This window comes from Echeneis naucrates, chromosome 22 (assembly GCF_900963305.1).
Source record: "Echeneis naucrates chromosome 22, fEcheNa1.1, whole genome shotgun sequence".
NCBI lineage: Eukaryota > Metazoa > Chordata > Actinopteri > Carangiformes > Echeneidae > Echeneis > Echeneis naucrates.
In genome coordinates this window covers 141,495-157,933 of record NC_042532.1, presented here as the reverse complement: position 1 = coordinate 157,933, position 16,439 = coordinate 141,495, and the positions used below count along the sequence as shown (strand labels likewise).

The 16,439-nt window shown below is 41.7% G+C and overlaps 1 protein-coding gene across 4 annotated transcripts in view; it reads right to left on the bottom strand.

The window, feature by feature from the left end:
- Nucleotides 1–40: 40 nt before the first annotated feature.
- atp10d (ATPase phospholipid transporting 10D) overlaps nt 41–16,439 on the bottom strand; it is a 42,263-nt gene continuing 25,864 nt past the window's right edge. For 3 of the 4 annotated variants that reach the window (XM_029494523.1, XM_029494525.1, XM_029494526.1), the window contains 14 exons: nt 16,053–16,267; nt 14,675–14,866; nt 9,693–10,356; nt 9,498–9,604; nt 8,106–8,232; nt 7,759–7,943; nt 7,289–7,580; nt 7,026–7,102; nt 6,429–6,554; nt 4,741–4,941; nt 2,557–2,637; nt 2,359–2,463; nt 2,069–2,256; nt 41–1,427 (listed from right to left, as the gene is read on the bottom strand). In XM_029494523.1, the coding sequence (XP_029350383.1) occupies nt 1,238–1,427; nt 2,069–2,256; nt 2,359–2,463; nt 2,557–2,637; nt 4,741–4,941; nt 6,429–6,554; nt 7,026–7,102; nt 7,289–7,580; nt 7,759–7,943; nt 8,106–8,232; nt 9,498–9,604; nt 9,693–10,356; nt 14,675–14,866; nt 16,053–16,267 (2,750 nt within the window). In that variant the 3' untranslated portion in view covers nt 41–1,237. The remainder of the gene's footprint in view (nt 1,428–2,068; nt 2,257–2,358; nt 2,464–2,556; nt 2,638–4,740; nt 4,942–6,428; nt 6,555–7,025; nt 7,103–7,288; nt 7,581–7,758; nt 7,944–8,105; nt 8,233–9,497; nt 9,605–9,692; nt 10,357–14,674; nt 14,867–16,052; nt 16,268–16,439) is intronic. The other variant, XM_029494524.1, reaches the window with a different exon arrangement.

Here is a 16,439-nt window from a genome sequence, read left to right as displayed (position 1 = left end):
CTGATGTTAATTTAGCACAAACTTCAAAGAGTACATCATGTCTGAACAATAAGAATTTATTTTATTATGCAACATTGAACACAAACATCTGTAGAAATTGTCTAGAGATTCATTATATCACACATTCAACTAATCACCTAAATTATAGTAAAAAGCCTCATCTTGACCTTCTATATTAAAGTTAAGGCTTTGGTCTGTCTCTGGTCCACTGAACTTAAACCACATAAGCAGCAAAGTCACTTCTTTCATTGGATGTCTTGGCTGGTGCATGCACACTAGCATGCTCAACTAGCAGTCCTGTCTGATCTGGCTTAAGTTTGGTGAACATAGTGATGTTGTGCATTTATTCAGTCCAGGCCTCTGTCAGTTCAGAGACAATTAGGGGAGACTATTAAAGAGCATTCACAAAGGGGACATGTTGCTTTAGCTCCACCACATTGTACAGGTGAGATCAAATGATCCTTGCTGACCGTAGCAAAGTCAAAAAGATGACAATACTTCATTGAATGTACAGTTAATAGACAAGAGGTGTGCGAAGAAAGGAAAGTCACACGATGTATGTAATCACCAATTTCATTGCCACAATCAACTATGTCAAAATACGACCCTAACCCTAACCCATCTTTTTGGAGGAAGAGGAAATGTGTCACTGAGGTGTTTCTGAAACTCAATGAAGTGAATTTGCAGATTGTTGTGGTTGTAATTCATTGCAGATTTCATTTATTTGTCCAAAAAAGTTGAAATTTGTATTAATTACATTGTGTAAAATAAACTACAATGGAGGAAGTCAAATGTTTTGTGTGAAAATTTTCTCATCAACCAAAGGGGTCCCAGCAGAAAAAGTATGGGAATCACTGATCTACACAGTGGTACCTTGATCACAGTCACTGTGGACTGATCTCTGTATGCCCCGTTTGTAACAAGCTCTCCCAGCTGCAGTGTGTGGGTAATGTTACAGGTGCACGTAAAGCCAGACCTGCTGGATGAATCATTCCTTTTTGCCAGGAAAAACAAGCTGTTTTACAGACACAAATCTTGATTGTGATGGGATTCAAAACTGCTGTCCCCTTGTTGACAGTGTTCAACACATACTGATTGATTCAGTAGAACTGGCCCAGTCTGCTTGACTTAAAACTGGTCTCACCCTGACCTCAGACCAGATTCTTTGACATGTAGAAGACTGAGTCTGGGGCGTTAGTCAGTGATCTACTCTGTGTATGTGGAAAAAGGGGGGCCTTTAGGACAGCACCGAGGCTGTGCTGGGTTGCTGGGTGTCTGCGTGCATTGGCAGACGGTTGACTGTGCAATGATTCTGGTTGCAGTGCATCATTCTCTGGTGGTTGTCTTCTGGTCCCTCAATGTCCCTCTGGGCAAATCTTTGAGTAGCAGGGCAGTAGGCAGTGTTATATAGAGCATGGACCAATATCCTGCAGACACCAACACAAAACAGAGACTCTAAGTAAGTCCTCAGACGTGCACTGTCTCAGAGGATGTCATTGTTCAACTTTATTCATACTCTTACTCCACCTCTGGTCAGATGTTTGGATAAACTCTCCTGATTGTAAACTCTCTTGATTGGAAATCCAACTGTGGGTTCATTTGCTTTGTCATCAATGTTCTTTTTCATCAGAACCTTAGAAACACAATTTTGACTGAACCATGGTTTAATAAGCCCTAAGTAATGTCAACAGACATCTCTGTAAGGTCAGTTTCAGCAGGAGCTTAGTTGTTGGAACATCAATATGGAGAAACACTATGGTGATCCTGAGGGCTCAACACACTGCAGAACACACATGCAAACACAAACACCCTCAGATTAAATGCATTACTCACAGCATTATATCATTGTTTTTAAGAGACAATAAAAAGTGGGCAACCTGCTTCGATGTAGTGGTTGGTCAATGACTTGTGACTGTGACTTGTACAATACATGCATTACAAGTATAATACATATATTACAATAATACATGCTATTATGATACATGTATTATACAGGGCCATGAGGTCAACGTGTACACACAAGACACATCAGCTGTGTGGAGATGATGCCGTGAGGGTGGGTGTGTACCTAGGCAACAGAGCTGTCACTATGGTGACAGCACATATGAGGTAGAAGAGAGGCTGGGACATCTGGAGAGTCTCCACCCCCATGGGGTTGGTGGGAGGGCTGCAGGCCACACAGGACGCAGAGAAGAGCAGCACAAAACCAAAGTAAGAACCAGCACTGAGAACCAAGACCAGGACATGAATCCAAGTCTGCAGAACAAGACAGAAGAACACACTGCATTCTAATCTGTACAAAATCCAGGAGATACACAATCACATTAAAAAAGGTGCAAGTACTGCTCTTAGTCTGACCAGAGTGTGACTCTCTAAGACCTGCTGCAGAAGAATGATAAGTAGGGCTGAGGCGTTGATGGGAGAGCCAAAGGCCAACTCCCCAGTGTCTGAGTCTGCAAGAGCCTGAAACAGACAATAGTCAGGGACCAGCTGTCAACTTGGGAGCACACATCCTTGTAAGCAAGTGTGACCACTGAATAATTAAATGCAACTCACTAAATATGGGACAAAAAAGCAGACCAGACTTTGGTAAAATGCTTCCAAGACTGTGATCCAGAACATGCAAGGCATATAAACCTGTAGAGACACAAGACTGATTTGTTAGACTGCATTCATGCTCTAGACACCCTATCTTATGGTATGATCGTATGATTCTGATCTACAATGGGAGGTGAAGTAAATTTTTCAGGCTTACAACTCTTGATTGCAAACAGGGTTAATGGTCACAGGACCATGGCTCAGATTGGGAATAACACTCTGTGGGTTTCTAAGGAGAACTGTGTTGTATAGCAGGTGATGTTACACATGACCCTTTTATTTAAACAGGCATTTGGTTAATTGTGGGTTTTATGGCTGTCTAATTCTATGCATCTTTGTATTTATGTTTATCTTTTGTGTTTTATTTTCAGTGTTATTGTTTTATCTTTTGTAAAGGACCTTGTGGTTTCTTCCTGTGAAAGGTGCTAAAAAATTAAACTTACTTACATACTGTTCTCCTGAGCGGTATTCCAGAAAGCGGGTTATGTGAAAACTCTGAGTATTTTAACCCTGAGATGAGGGAAACTGAGTTATCGATTCCAGAAAGAGGGGTATCTGAAACTCTGAGCCAATCACCATGGTAACAGATTCCATGAACATAACCTGCTCGCTGGCAGGTTTTCTAACTGTCTCCTCCCACACAAAGACAGCTGTTGGACATGGATTGCCCATTCATTCCCAATCCGATTGATATCGAAGGTCAAGTAATTTGAAATGCTTTATGTGGTGAGAGACTAAATGTCCTGTCCAGGAGTATCTGTCATTTATCTCAATAACATTCTTCTGCCATATATCATCAACCTCACACACCGTGGACGTGTGCTCACATCACAGCAAATTTTATGCGTGGCGCTAAGTTTTTTTTTTCTTTGCAAACAGTCATTTTCTTTTTCAATGATGCAGAGCACTTTGGAAAGGCAACAGTATGTAGAGCTGTAAGAAAAGAAACTCTTGCACTGAAATGGCACGGCTGTTCCCAATGATGGTGGTGTTCCCGGGACACAACCCTGTAAGAAGCATCAAAGAGGAATTCAACAGGATTGCAGGTGACTGATTTAGAAATCATATATTCTATTATTTTAAATTATATACATGATTGAGTGCTATACAGTCTGCTGCTCTCCCTGTGGCAGCAGACAGCGTTTCTTCCTTAACATCATCGTCACCATCATCATCATCCTCCTGTGATGCAGGAAAAGATTCTGTTTCAGAATACTTCAAACAGCCATCTGAGGCAAGATCTGAGTGTGGAATACTTACAACTGCCGGGTGTTCGATAGTTTCAGTCGGAGGCTGAAAGAGGCAGATGACACGTTCCACAACTGTTGGGGGGTGCTGGGGTGGAGATTTTATATACAAGAAGTGTTATATATATAATTTTTTTAAAAGACAAGTTTATCTGATGTAGGCACTAACAAAACATTTTGTTAGGGGTTTAAATTAATATTTACCTTGTTTAATAGCTTAAGTCAGTTTAAAAAAATAAAATTAAAATCAAAGTCAGGTGCAATCATAGCCCAGCAAAATATCCCTTAACTTTTTCAAAGGTGTTTTGATATTTCATTTTTAACTGCTTCCAAGTACGCTTCTCCCCTGATGGACTGCACCTAAATGAAAATCTGATTTTATTCCCATTTATAACTGTTTGCTACGATCTCTTAAGATTGAATGTAAAATCAATCAAAGATCCAAACTTACGCATTGACTCAGGTAGTAATTTCTTCCCATGTTGTTTCTCCTTCGCTGCTGCAGCGGTGTTACATTTATGGTGAAACATGTGCTCATCCTCTCCATAAGCCTGCATTAAGACCTCCAACTCCATTGGGTTGAGAAAACTGGATCTTTTTTTTTTTCCTCAGTTGTCATGGTGACAACCGGGGCTCCATTGATGATGGCTTTTTATAGACGTTGTGCATGTGCACAACTCAAGGTGAACATATTCAGAGATGATTGAACCAACTCTGATCAACTGTTCTGGAACCGGATACTCAGAGTTTCCCCATCTCAGAGTAAGTCAACTCAGAGTTCATGGATAGACTCATAGTTTGTTGTACCTCCTACCTGGAATACCCCCTTGAACAACAACCCCAGTTGTTGTTCAGAAGAATAGCAAGGATTGTTTGTCTGTGTGTGTGCAGTAACCTTGGTGCTCTGTGCAGCCTTGTACAGTTCAGGTGTCCCCATCAAAGTGTCCGCAGGTTGGTCCTGGTCCAGGACGCCATGGATGAGAGGAGGCACAGATGTGAAGAGCAGGTTGAAGAAGATCAGGACCCAGGAATTGGTCATGACACTTCCCGAGAAGCCGCAGAAGAACTGGTACCAGAAGAGCAGGTTCACATACATCTGCAGGAATAGAAACAAACCACAGGCACACACCTGGAAGACCAACTGGAATGGAGGCATGGGCAGCAATTCAAAAAAGTTTAAACCACTTTTGTTTGCTCGTATTACTGCATGTGCTGCTTTTGTTGAGTTAGTTTTTGGTGTGTTTCCTCCTGTTATTGTTTTGGTCCAATTGTCTTGCTATTGTTGCTGGTTTTACTCTTTTTGTGCTTGCTCCTGTTGTTCTTTGCTCACATCTGGTAGACTCTCATCTCAGCTCATCTGGGATGATGTGACCTCAGTATTGATCACTTTACACCATGATATCATCGCATCATTCTTGTGGTTGTGTTTGGTATTTTTGTTGCGCTTGCTCTTTTTGTTGTAATCTCTGTTGAGATCTCATTCAGTGTGCTGAGACCAGAGCAATAGTTTGGCCTGCATGTAGCCCCAGAAGCCCAGAGTTTTACAGCTATAATAGAACAACACCAACTCTTAATGACATTGATGACAGGTCATATAATCAGACCGTGTGGTCATGTTTAATTTTGAAGGTACTCTTTTGGTCTTTATTCTGGTTCTGGTTGTGTGTTTATTTTCAAGGCTGGCGTTACCCTAAATGTTTACTTAACTAGAGGTGTAATGTAAACACAATTGATTCAAAATGTATGTTGAATTTAATTGGTTGTTGTATCATCCATATCAGAAATTACACTTTAGTGTAAATTGCATTTGATGCTGATGGGGTATGTATGCTGCCATGCTTTAATTTGTCTTGTTTATTTACCAAAAAATTGTTGGACATAATCACGGTTGTGTTTCTATAAATTCATTTAATTGTTTTTGATATGGAAATAAGGTTATGTTTGGTTTTGATTGATCTTGTAGTGTATTCATTTAATGGGAGATACCTGCTTAAGGAATGGAGTTAAAAACATAAATTCAATGGCTGAACCATCTGTTTGTCAGTCGGCCATTCGTTCGGGGACACTCTACCAAACTTCCCACCATGTGTGGTTGTGATTTCCTTATTTTCAGCCTCACTCATACAAGCAAGAGCTTAGTTCCAGCACTTTTTCTTTTTGAGTTCTTTGGTTGTGCATCTTGGTGGTGTTTTTTTATCTCTTTGATCAAACAATTTCAATACATGAAAAATCGTTCATTTTTACAGCTGCTTGTGTTTCCTCTTCCTCCTCGGACAGTTAACACCTATGTTGGGCCTCGAAACACATCAAGATGCGCACAAAGTTAATTTCAGGGTCAGGAACAATCAGATTGTAAGAAAACAGCATAGAAAAACCAGGATAATTTTTTCATTAAAAGAAGAACTGAAAAAGAAATGAACTGAACTGAAGAGCTGATCCCACAATTAATAAGAACAACAACAACTTAATGGCTAAAAAAACTAAATTCTGACTGGTGGACAGCTCTAGCTAATTGTTGGCATTGATCTGAATGGATAAACTGATCAGCTCCATCTATTAATGCAGACAATGCGACCAACTCACCATATTCTTGTATATGAAGTACAGAGTCATGGTGGTTAGTCGAGAGCAACACCAGTGACCATGGACTAGCAGCAATTTTCTCAGGTGTTTAAACCTGGAGACAGCGAAGTCACTGGACATCACAGCCTGAAGACACACACATCACACAGCAAGCAGAGACAATAAAACACTTACAATATGTTGCCCTGTTACTTGCAGGGATTTTTCTGGCTTCTGTAACTTCATACAAATGTGTTATTCTTCAGGTCCTGGGCTTCACTTCACAGTGAAATAGAACATTTAAGTCTTCAATAAGTCTTAATCATCATCACTGAAGAGAGCATGTCTGCTTATATTCCATGAACTATAGCTGACCAGTAAACATTTAGTGTCCTCTTAGTTATGAGCCTTTGTAATTTGATCTTAAAGTGTTGGGCAGTGCATCCAAGATGTCAGGATTTGGAAACAAGATTTTAACATGATAGCAATGATTATACATCACACTCAACATGAGTATATAAGTACAGAGCATGAGTACAGAATTTTGTATTTTTTAGCCATGGGCCTTTATATTTGAAAATGAGTGCAGCTGAATGCGGTAGATGGAGTTGTCAGTACCTGCATCCCCTCCTGACCAGATATCCCAATGCCCACATCAGCCATCTGAATCATGCTCACATCATTGGCTCCATCACCTAGGATCAAAAATATGTGTCACTGCCCTGCTACAAGTTCAAACACTTTAGTCCACATCTGCCAACATCACATTACATTTTGATATTAAGAATTTTATATATACACTTAAAACAAAATCATACACTTAAGAATCTGTTTCCAAACCCAAGTTTCAATGGAATTTTTCAACCAGTTTTCAGCCTAACCTATAGCCAGGGTCATGACACTCAGATGGTTCCGGACAAGCTGGACCACCTGGCTCTTCTGCAGTGGAGTGGACCTGCAGCAGATGACTGCTTTACATCTGCAGCTCAAATCTAGAAAATGTTTCTGCAGGTCTTCCTGCAGGACCCAGTCCAGTGTCTGGCCGTCTATGGCCAGGATGAAGCTGCCCGAGGATGACTCATCTTTGGTTCCTTCAGCAGTTGGCTCAGTGAGATAGTCCTGACTTTGCTGCACCTCCAGCTTCAGCTCCTCAAGAAGAGCTGCACAGTTTTCCTGGTGCCAAAGAAATGAGTCTGTCACAATAGGGAGACTGCGTCCTGATGAGAGTTTTCATATCCTCTGCAGTTCTGTACAGTTCTATCACAGTTTTAATTTTAGGCTAGTAAATGGATAAACATGTAAACACCACAGTTTTAGAAAAAATATCAGCAGGTCCTCCACAGCCACTTACCCTGCTCTCACAGTTGGCCGTCAGTAGCTGGTCACGAGGACAAAGGAGCCTGCAGGCAATGGCAATGTTAATTGCCGTTTCCTGTTTGTCTCCAGTCAGGATCCAGACTTTGATCCCAGCCCTCTGAAGAGCCTCGATGGTCTCTGGAACCTCCTCCTGCAGTCGGTCTACAATTCCTGTTGTACCTGAACATATGCACACACATACATATTAGACAGTCTAAGTCTTTTGGTCCACAGACTAAGGTGTTGTTACCCTCCACTGTATGACGTTGACTTTAAGTCTCACTGACATGTTAAGGTACAACCTCTTCAGTATCAGTGTTAGCTGCAGTACGGTCCTCTTACCTAGCAGTGTCAGGTTCGTCTCCAGTCTCTGAGCTGAATCCAACAGCAGCTCATCTCTGTTCTCAATGCTGCTCTCTGCCAGTAGCTGCCTCTTCAGCCACTCTTCATACTCCTCTTCTTCCAGGACCTGCAGTGACATACAGTCACTCACTAATCAATAGTGGTGGTCCTCATCTTTTATTTGTACTTACCCAAGGGGGAATATATACAAAATATGATGGCAAATAGAACATGGCCCACCATTACAGGCACCATTTATTTAAGCCTACTTGATGGCATTGCCTCTCAGTTGCATTCTTGCCCCCCCTTCAATAACCAGAAGCCTGTTGTGTTCTCCAGAAAGTGACTGCCCAGAAAAAAAACCCTGCAGCCGACCTCCACGGGTAGGTTACAGGCCTTCCATCCGTTTGGTGGCTGATAGGCTTAATAATCAGCACTCATGTGCCTCCTCCACCTTTCCTTCCCAGGGTATTGTTAGCTCCGTGAGCACCACTTATTTGGCACCTCGAGAGAACAATATCTGCTCTGAGGCTGGTCTGAGCTATTTCATCTGGGAATTCTAGACTCCTTTTTAGGTCTGCTCACATCTCCTAGTCATTTGCTGAGGTCAGAATCCCTTTCCTCTTGTTTTGTTTTGTTTTTGTTTTGTTTTGCAACTTCCCTCTTCACCATTGTGTGCTGACCACAATGCCTGTCAGTTGAGCAGACAAAAGCCGTGCTCAAGTTTAGCAGGTCTTTGGGATGTCACAAAAAAGTCACACCCTCAGTGTTCCCAGTTACTGGTTTTATGGATTAGTTTCTGAATACCACCTTATGATGTGTTATCCAGTGGGACAAATCAATGGAGTGCACTCTGCATAGGTAGACCCTATCTACCATCCAAAAAAAAAAAAAGAATCTGGTGGAGTAGTATACAATATATCACTAAATGCATACATCTATTTGTATGCATGTAAGGCTGGAGGGCTGAATCATCACTTACCTGGCCTCTTGTATTACACACACTATGCTGTACATACTTTATCACAGGCACACTTATGCATCATAAACATCATATACACAATTTTAATGCACCATAACCTGGGGGACAGACTGGAGTGGGTTCAGGGGGGTTTCGGATGGTGCAGGCCCCAGGACAGTATTTTGCTGTAGCCCTCTTACTTGCCCCCACCCTCTCCTGCCTCTGAAGGGTTTATGAGTGTGTGTCGCTCCAAACTGCTGGAAGCAGTCCATTTGATTTGAAGAGTGCTATATGAGCATAGTCCACCTCTGAAGACCGATGATTGTGAGTAAATTATGACACTGTTAAGGAAGTGTTTTGATTATATAGAAATATGTTTAAAAAGCACAAATACATTGGAATGTGTGTTTATAATAATATGTATGTTCTACCTTCTTAGCGAAGCATAGTGTACGGAGTCCTTCTCTAGCATAGCTGTCTAAGTGTTGCTGAGTCCGGTCTCTTATCTGCATGTGGATCTGATGAGTGTCCTCTGCTCCTGAACACATCACACAGACAGGTCTTCAGTCAGGACGCAAGTTAAGTTTGTGGACTTAAGGCTTATTCGTATTCCCTCTATGAACTACCTTGAGGTGTCTCAGACAGGGTCATGATGACTGAGTCAGCTCCCTTAGTGTAGACAACCACGTGCCCAGTGAGTGGGTGACGGATGACCACTGACATTCTCTTCCTGTTGGAATCAAAGGGTAGGATGTGAAGCAGCTGAACTGCCAGAGAGCCCATTCCTGGCAGGTCCACCAGCAGGCTGTCTCCAGAGCGCCCCCTCAGGATGCAGCGATACGCTCGGGCTGCATGGACCAGGGCTGCCTCATCAGGACTCTCTGCTTCATACAGCAAATCATCATCCGTGACACTGCCAGAGTCAACTTCCAAACCCTGCCCATCAGAGCTGGATCTAATATCAGTCTTATCTATTTCCCTGCCCTGTACCTGTCCTCCACAAACCCCTTCTGCACTAAAGGACGAGTCCAGTTGGTGCCTGATGTAGGAGGTTGCTACATTGTTTTCTTGACCTGGTTCTGATCCATCTGAGGTGCTTTTGTTGGGGGAGGAGAGGGTCAAAGAGCCTTCCTTATCCCATGGGAAGATCCTACTGGTGAAGTTGCGGTGGCTATCTTTGGTCTGGGGAGGGGGGAGAGTGGAAAGTGCAGAGAAAGGAGAGCAGCTGAAGCGCTGGAACATCAACTTGATCTCCTGTAGGGTTCTCAGAGGGGTTTGAGATTCAGGTACCTGCAGAAGTAGAGGAGAAAACAAAGGCGAAGATACAATTAGTTTAGGTGAAAGATCTGAGCTGCTGCTTAAATAACTCCCAGTACTGAAGCAGGCACTTCACAAACAAAGCAACATGAGATTCATTATGTACAGAGGTGAGAAGACAGTTCTTATCCCACAGAGTGTGCATTCCATGAGGCTCTAGAGAAACAAAGAGCCAGTCCTGATCAGCTTGTTCAGATTGTATTCTTCACTTCTGATACTGCCACCATAGTGTCCACCATAGTACCGCTCCACATAAACTCTACCACCTTGGCCATCAGAAAGAAAGTTTATTATCTCTCCCACATGCTGACAGAAACCAGTTGAGCTAAAAGGCCTCCCAACCTGAGCCTAGTTCTGCCCAAGCAGGTCTACCGATTTCTGTTATTATTTGGCACTATATGAATACATTTGAATTTGAGTAGACGAGTAAAACACACCCAAACTGTTGATACGTTTTTATGTGTATTTGTAGTAGCAAAAAGAGAGGTGAAATAAAATGTTAACATCAAGAAAAAAACTAAAATATCATGCTCTCTAGCACCAAACTGACAATATCTGCAGTGAAAGTTTAAGATACAATCACCACAATGTTGGTATAGTAGCGAGAGAGTGGAAAAAAAAAATAAAAAAATTCGTACCACACACAGACTCTGCATGCTGTCTGATGATCTGATCAGTTGTGCTTCATCATGACTTCCTGTTATCAAGTGAATATTCATCACATTTTAAGAAATTTGTCACACTTAAAGTGAAATAAAGTTTGTGTACATCCATTTTATTAACTATTTCTTACCATATTAAAAAAAAAAAATCATATGAAAATGTGCATTTATTTATTTATGTTTGTGTTTTTTATCCCACAAACAAGTTGGATAACTGGACTAACTAAAGGTGTGTACATCCCGTTACACCCAGTTACTATTAACCAGTGCTTCTCACTTATTTTCTGTTAGGCCCCCCCCTAGGAAGAAGAACAACCTCTGCTCTCCGCCGTGACTATAAATAGTCTAATTTGTCTATAAAATTGTTATAAGTACACCTCTGCATAACATTGTATTCTCATTATCATTAAAGAAAACAAAAAAAAAAAAGAAAGGAATATAGATCACACTTTATTCTAGTATGGTAAAAAAAAGCATGTTCCGCATTGTCGCACACGCCCCCTCAGGCATCGTACCACGCATTTGAGAAGCACTGCTTCCCTGTACTTGGGCTTATTTGGGAGGTGTCTGCCTATCCATGGTTTTGGAGTGCATCAGTAAAAGCAAGAGTGAGTCCTTGGAAAAGTGACTGGATAATAAACAGAAAGGGATTCCCCACTAACTATTGTGTACTCTTTCAAGGTGTTCTGCATGCCTCTGGGAATGTCGAGCAATAGTGCCACTCTCACTCTCTTCCATGATGACTGGAGAGTTCATGCTCCTTCCAGATGTCCCAGCTACTGCTTCCTCATTAGTCCTGTCCACTGAGTGTCCAGAGAATTCTAAAATAGAACCCTTCTCGTTCATTCATTGGGCGAGGCTGGGGTGCGCCATGGACAGGACATCAGTCCATCACAGGGCCAACATACAGAGACAAACAAAAACGAACAACCACTCCCACTCATACCTATGTGCAATTTGGAGACACCAACAAACCTAATCCATGCAAGCATAGGGAGAAAGACAGACAGACAGAAAGGCAACAGCGCTGACCACTATGCCACAGTGCTGCTATTATGAATTTGTGGTAACAATATAAATGACTGGTGGTGACTTTTCTACATAATTTAAAACCAAATCCAATTTAACTTAGATTAGTAATGTGGGTACTCTTAGTGAAAGGGTAAGAGGAGATGAGGGTTTGGGCCCTTGACCATGAGGCAGTCCAGTCTTTTATATAGATCAGGTCTTGACCAAAAAAAAAGACCTTTTACAGTGATGTCTTTATTTAGAATTGGAGGGCGAGCCATGTTTCACTCAAACACATATTGCAAAGGTTCACCAACAGAATATGGATAGAATCAGTCTCTTTGATGTCCAGGTAGAACTGAGATTTTCTATTTTTACTAATTAAAACTATTTTTACTTTCTATTTAAATATCCTTTCTTGAAATAGTCAACAGATAGATTCATGGAATATGGAGAAATAGAGGATGTGACAGATAGTGAGGGTTCTAAAGCTGGATGTTTGAGCAGCATGTAGCAACTCATAATGTAAGAAAATCTTGAGCACATAACGTGATAACAGCTATGCACATAAATTAATAATGTAATACCCAGCCAACATGTACATGTGGGCCCCATATGGGTTACAATAGGGCAGCATGGGTACAGAGTGGGCATAGGTTTGAACTGGGTAAATTGTCTGGGCCCCATGTGGGTTGACCATATGGGTCCCATAGGGCAAAGTGGGCATGGGGTGGAACTGGACATCATTTCTCAGGCCCCATATTGGTTATTTAACTTGGGTCCTACATGGGTAGCCCATGTGGGCCTACTATATGGGCCCCATATGGGATATAATGGGGCAAAGTAAAAACGGGGTGGAACTCAGTAACAATATTTGGGACCCATGTTTCTTCAGTAACATCGATCCCACATGGTAAGCCCATGATAAGCAAATCTAAGGAGACCCTTGGGGGGGGGTATAAGTGGGCAAAGTGGGCATGGGGTGGGCCCCATACAGCTCTTTTAAATTGGGTCCTACATGGGTAGCTCATGTGGGCTGTGTGGGCTCTGTAAGTGATAAGAATGGGCTAAGTGGGCATTGGCTGGTTGTAGGCCCCATGTGGTTTCAGTAACATGGGTCCCACATTGTAATCCCACGGAGGCCTACTCTCTGGGTCCTGTGAGGGATGTAAGTGGGCAAAGTAGGCATGGGGTGGAACCCATGTTGCTTCAGTAACATGGGCCCCACAGCTGCATGACTGAGGGGATAAATGTATGTTCAAATAGTCCTATACTAGTTAAAGGTTAAACAGCTTTGTAATGCTGTGTTGTTTTTGGTGTGTTTTACTTTTGTTTGCTTATTTTTTGCTGAGCTCTGTTCCATTTATTGTTTGCATCTTTAAAAGCTTCAAAATTCCAATTAAACATTGGTGGACAATCTTGCATAATTGTAATCTATGTTAATAGGCCTACAGACTCGATGATATATGGGCATGTGAAACATTCTCAGTTTGGAATAAAACAGGGTACGATCCCTGATCCCTGAATCTTCTACAGGCCGGATTTTCCTTCTGTGACTGTAGAGATGAGCAGTCAGGTTTGCTGTAACAAGGTGCCTCAGTATTTTTGGACCAACTGTCTGGTTGAGACTAGATTGTTATTGCCCATACATGCAGATCCACAATGACGAAACTGCGGTGCTCAAGTTTTTTCAGGCTGTCAAACACAGTACATTCCCTGAGATTAATGTTGTGTTTTAGGAGATGTTTCATCAGCTTACTACCTCATGATTGTACTGTGCAACAGTTACAATAAAGTTTTTGTATTTGTAAGACTGTATTTGTGTTTATAATGTACTTGTCTAAGTAATATATATATATAAAGGAAGGAAGTGGTAAGGAATTGTAATTGTTAAAATCCTAACGAGTTCAAACCCTATTTAGCACTGTTGCACCACAATAAGAAAGTTGTGGGTTTGGTTCCTGGGCTTGGGCCCTTTCTGTGCGTGGGTGCATGTTCTACACGTGCCTGCATGGGTTTCCTCCAGGTACTCTGGCTTCCTCCCACCATCAAAAGACATGCATGTTTGGGTTAACTGGTGACTCTATATTGTCTGTATGTCTGAGTGTGAGTGCGAGTGGCTGTTTGTCTCTGTATGACCCTTGCCCAGTGTGAGCTGAGATTGGCTCCAGCACCCCACGACCCGGAAACGGGTAAGCGGTTGAAGATGAATGAATGAATGAATAAATGGTTTTAAACATAGACTCCCTATAAAAGCGGATGTAGGTTCCATGTCTGTGATGTGAAGCTAATGGTGAAGACCCTTCAATCTGCACTCTCTCAAATTACACCACTTCTCCCTCATCCCTCATCACTTTCTCTTCCAAATTTCAAAAAAGTAAAAATAAAAACAGAAAACTTCCAAGCATTACAAACTTGACACTTCAAAAAGGGTGGGTCACAAACCAATGAATATCACCAGGCATGCTACTTGGTTTTAATCAGGAACTAGCTGCTAACAACTTGTTTCACTCTTTCAAAACAGCACAACAAATGAGGAGCAAAGCCTCTACCCAGTGAATCAGTTCACATAGTAAAGAGACAGCTGATCCTGGTCTTCAATGTGACCACTTGGTACTTACCATGTGTCGAGGCTGATTGGGCGAGGACACCACCACAGTGTTACAGATGGCCAGAGCAAGGAAAAAGTCAGTAATGTAGGTGAGCTCCAGGCTGGACAGAGTGTGGGAAGACTCCTCGGTCAGAGGTAGAACAGGAGAGCAAAGCCAGTTCATCTTTCTCAACAGCTCAGGGTCAGGGACCACCTTATTCTCCTGGTGACAGATAAAGGGCAGCAGGAGTTTATGCACAACAGGTACAGCTTACAATAAATAATCACATTTAATTCTGATTGGTCACTGAGTGATTCAAAGCAGAATGTTTGTGACTTGGTTCCTTCCTGTAGCCTGTTTCTCTGTGTGAATGCTGGAATTATATGAGATCCAGGTGATTAAGTTTATGATCCAGATTACATTATAAGAATGATCAACAACTGCCCAATTATGAGCTGTATGCCTGTTAATCACTTCAAAGCAGGGGTTGCGTTAATGCATTAAGAATTCTCTGTCATTGACATTTTTTTTTTAAGATTTGACGGACAAATCTGAAGGCCATTTGTCATTTTGACGGGTTGCAATTACCTCAGAACAATATCAAAACAGCAATCAAAACAGCACCGTGAAGCCATCTGTTCGAAGCAAAGGTACAAAATTTAACGACAAACGCTTCTGCAGCAACCTCATTTGACGCATTTGATTACGCACTAGCGCAACAGGAGGAAGGTGTGAATGAGACTGAATTCAGGTGGCAGCAGGTGAATTGAGTTAAATATAGCTGATTTCTTGCGAAGTTTGTTCATATTATAATTCCAAGTATTTAATTTTTTAAAACTGTGTTGTTCATTTAACCCTAACCCTAACCCTGGCCACAGTTGGTGTTTTGAGTGGCCACCGATGTCACTGCGGAGAAATGTGATGTTCACATGATGAATGTTTTCTCTCATGCCTTTATAAGTGCAACATTTAGTTGCATTAAATTTTCAATAAAAACGAATGAATGAAAATTAAATGCTATTGGCCGTGTCTTTATTATGATTAAAAAACAAAAATTAAAATAACAAAAATAGATTGAGACGGATTTTTAAAAAAATCTGTCCATCAAAATGACGGAAAATGAAAAAGTCTAGCGCAACCTCTGCTTTAAATTTAAACTTCAGCTGAAGAAGATTATTATCAGAATGTCCCATATATTCACCAAAATCATACCAGTAACAACTGGTTTTCATCCATCAGCAAATAATTTCTTTCTAAGTTCACCTGAACCTTTTCAGTGAAATTTTTTAACGGTAATGTAAATTCTCTAATGAACTGAAACTTTTAATTTCTCAAGAGATGAAGGATCCATACAAAATCATATCAGTGTAGGAACGTCTGTCTGTGTTTTGTTTGAAGTGGGTCTGACCATGCAGCTGCTGAAGATTCTGGTCCTGGGCTTGACATGACTGGAAAGTTGTTCATCCTCCTCCTCTGACTCAGCAGTAAGTGTATGCAGAGACACAGTGCTGCGGTTACAACTTTGGGAGTGGCAGCTCAGAGATTTACCAATGCAGCCTGACTTCAGCATCACAGACTGAGCAGCTGACCTGGTCTTATCCTCTATCACATCCAGCTTCCGAGCTGTAGTATGACACACACACACACACACACACACACACACACACACAAAGCTTTAGCCTCTGAGGTATCTGAGACCTGATACCTGCTGCATCTGGTATGAGCTGCCACTGTCAGCTTGTTCATCATACTAATGACAAAGCTGAGTACGGCTGCTGTCTGTTTCCTGGGTCCT